At 60.1% G+C, this 3,669-nt stretch overlaps 1 protein-coding gene across 1 annotated transcript in view; it reads right to left on the bottom strand.

Moving 5' to 3' along the window:
• LOC106896265 (sarcoplasmic/endoplasmic reticulum calcium ATPase 1-like) overlaps positions 1-3,564 on the bottom strand; it is a gene marked incomplete at both ends in the record, with an annotated part of 16,227 nt that extends 12,663 nt beyond the window's left edge. The window contains 2 exon segments of the mRNA XM_014956096.1: positions 1,080-1,244; positions 3,460-3,564. Coding sequence (XP_014811582.1) covers positions 1,080-1,244; positions 3,460-3,564 — 270 coding nt within the window.
• Positions 3,565-3,669: the final 105 nt, after the last annotated feature.

The raw sequence follows: 3,669 nt of genomic DNA on the forward strand, positions 1-3,669 counted from the left end.
CAGAAGGTTACTGGGATCTACTGGGATCCTCCAGGGGGGCTACTGGGAGCTCCAGAAGGCTACTGGGGGCTACTGGGATGGTCCAGGGTGGCTACTGGGAGCTCCAGAAGGTTACTGGGAGCTACTGGGGGCTACTGGGATGGTCCAAGGGGTTACTGGGAGCTACTGGGAGCTACTGGGATGGTCTGGGGGGTTACTGGGAGCTACTGGGAGCTACTGGGAGCTACTGGGATCCTCCAGGGTGGCTCCTGGGAGCTCCAGAAGGTTACTGGGAGCTACGGGGATGGTCCAAGGGGCTACTGGGAGCTCCAGAAGGTTACTGGGAGCTACTGGGGGCTACTGGGATGGTCCAAGGGGTTACTGGGAGCTACTGGGAGCTACTGGGATGGTCTGGGGGGTTACTGGGAGCTACTGGGAGCTACTGGGAGCTACTGGGATCCTCCAGGGTGGCTCCTGGGAGCTCCAGAAGGTTACTGGGAGCTACGGGGATGGTCCAAGGGGCTACTGGGAGCTCCAGAAGGTTACTGGGAGCTACTGGGAGCTACTGGAATGGTCCAGGGGGGTTACTGCGAGCTACTGGGAGCTACTGGGATGGTCCAGGGGGGGGATGGTCTGGGGGGTTACTGGGAGCTACTGGGAGCTACTGGGAGCTACTGGGATCCTCCAGGGTGGCTCCTGGGAGCTCCAGAAGGTTACTGGGAGCTACGGGGATGGTCCAAGGGGCTACTGGGAGCTCCAGAAGGTTACTGGGAGCTACTGGGGGCTACTGGGATGGTCCAAGGGGTTACTGGGAGCTACTGGGAGCTACTGGGATCCTCCAGGGTGGCTACTGGGAGCTCCAGGGGCGTTACTGGGAGCTCCAGAAGGTTACTGGGAGCTACTGGGGGGTACTGGGATGGTCCAAGGGGTTACTGGGAGCTACTGGGAGCTACTGGGATCCTCCAGGGTGGCTACTGGGAGCTCCAGGGGCGTTACTGGGAGCTCCAGAAGGTTACTGGGAGCTACTGGGGGGGCTACTGGGAGCTACTGGGATGGTCCAGGGTGGCTACTGGGAGCTCCAGAAGGTTACTGGGAGGTACTGGGAGGTACTGGGCTGTCCCCTCACCGGCCACCTCGGCGATGTCCCCGGGGACGAGGTCCCGGGCCTTGATGCGCTGCACGGCCTTTCGGTCGGCGCGATAGACCTTCCCCATCTCGGGCTCGTACTCCTTCAGCGCCTCGATGGCGTTCTCCGCGTTGCGCTCCTGCCACCGGCGGGGGAGGGGACACCAGTTGGGGACACCCCGGGGACACGGGGGGACACCGGGGACACCAGGGGACACCATAAGGACGTCCAGAGACACCATAAAGACGTCGAGAGACACCATAAAGACGTCGACAAGCACAAGAATGTGAGGAGAACATCAAAGGAACATCAGGAGAACATCAGGAGAACATCAGGAGGGATCAAAGGGACATTGGGGACACCAGGAGACACCATAAAGATGTCAAGAGACACCATAAAGACGTCGACAACCACAAAAACATGAGGAGAACATCAAAGGAACATCAGGAGAACATCAGGAGAAGGTCAGGAGAACATCAGGAGGGATCAAAGGGACGTTGGGGACACCACAGGGACATCAGGGGACACCACGGGGACACCGGGGGACACCATAAGGACGTCGAGAGACACCATAAAGACGTTGACAAGCACAAGAACGTGAGGAGAACATCAAAGGAACATCAGGAGAAGGTCAGGAGAACATCAGAAGGGGTCAAAGGGATGTTGGGGACATCGGGGGACACCATAAGGACATCGAGAGACACCATAAAGACATCAAGAACCACAAAAACATGAGGAGAACATCAAGGGAACATCAGGAGAACATCAGGAGGGATCAAAGGGACGTTGGGGACATTGAGGGACACCAGGAGACACCATAAAGATGTCAAGAGACACCACAGGGACGTCGAGAAGCACAAGAACGTGAGGAGAACATCAAAGGAACATCAGGAGAACGTCAGGAGGGATCAAAGGGACGTTGGGGACATTGAGGGATGGTCCACATCTCCAAGGGCCACCTCAATGTCCTCAAGGGCCACCTCCACGTCCCCAAGGGCCACCTCAATGTCCCCAAGGGCCACCTCGATGTCCTCAAGACCCCTCTTCATGTCCCCAAGGGCCACCTCCATGTCCCCAAGGGCCACCTCATGTCCCCAAGGGCCACCTCTGCATCTCCAAGGGCCACCTCAATGTCCCCAAGGGCCACCTCCATGTCCATGTCCCCAAGGGCCACCTCCACATCTCCAAGGGCCACCTCAATGTCCTCAAGACCCCAAGGGCCACCTCAATGTCCCCAACCCCATCCCCATGTCCCCAAGGGCCACCTTCATGTCCCCAAGGGCCACCTCAACGTCCTCAAGAGCCACTTCAATGTCCTCAAGGGCCACCTCAATGTCCTCAAGGGCCACCTCAACGTCCCCAAGACCCCTCCTCATGTCCTCAAGGGCCACCTTCATGTCCCCAAGGGCCACCTCAACGTCCTCAAGAGCCACCTCCACGTCCCCAAGGGCCACCTCAACGTCCCCAAGACCCCAAGGGCCACCATTGGGGACATCAAGGTGACAGTTGGGGACACCACGGGGACACCGGGGGGGACACCAGAAGAACATGGGGAACGTCAAGAACGTGGTCTCAACGTCCCCAAATCCCCTCCCCGTGTCCCCAAGGGCCACCTCAATGTCCCCAAGGGCCACCTCCACATCTCCAAGGGCCACCTTCATGTCCCCAACTCCATCCCCACGTCCCCAAGGGCCACCTCAACGTCCCCAAGGGCCACCTCAACGTCCTCAAGGGCCACCTCAATGTCCCCAAGACCCCTCAGAGCCCCCTCCGCGTCCCCAAGGGCCACCTCAACGTCCACAAGGGCCACCTCAACGTCCCCAAGACCCCAAGGGCCACCTCAATGTCCTCAAGGGCCATCTCCACATCTCCAAGACCCCAAGGGCCACCTCAATGTCCCTAAGGGCCACCTCAACGTCCCCAAGGGCCACCTCAATGTCCCCGAGGGCCACCTTGATGTCCCCAAGGGCCACCTCAATGTCCTCAAGGGCCACCTCCACATCTCCAAGACCCCAAGGGCCACCTCAATGTCCCCAAGGGCCACCTCATGTCCCCAAGGGCCACCTCAATGTCCCCAAGACATCTCCAAGACCCATCCCCACATCTCCAAGGGCCACCTCAATGTCCCCAAGACCCCAGGTGCCACCTCCATGTCCATGTCCCCAAGTGCCACCACCTCGGTGTCCCCTCACCTGCCACACCCCCACCACGGCGTTGGCCACCAGGATGAGGAGGATGACGAAGGGCTCCAGTGCCACCTCCATGTCCTCAAGGGCCACCTCAATGTCCCCAAGACCCCAGGTGCCACCTCCATGTCCATGTCCCCAAGTGCCACCACCTCGGTGTCCCCTCACCTGCCACACCCCCACCACGGCGTTGGCCACCAGGATGAGGAGGATGACGAAGGGCTCCACGAAGGCCGTGATGGTCTCCTCCCCTTCTTCAAACCAGGCCAGGACCTGCAGGTGGGAGGTGGCCGTGTCACCATGGGACGAGGTGACATCTTGGGGGGTGTCCCCAAACCCCCAAAAATGTCCCCAAAATGTCCCCTCCCCCCCCCCCCC

Source organism: Calidris pugnax, unplaced genomic scaffold, assembly GCF_001431845.1.
Source record: "Calidris pugnax isolate Ruff unplaced genomic scaffold, ASM143184v1 scaffold321, whole genome shotgun sequence".
NCBI lineage: Eukaryota > Metazoa > Chordata > Aves > Charadriiformes > Scolopacidae > Calidris > Calidris pugnax.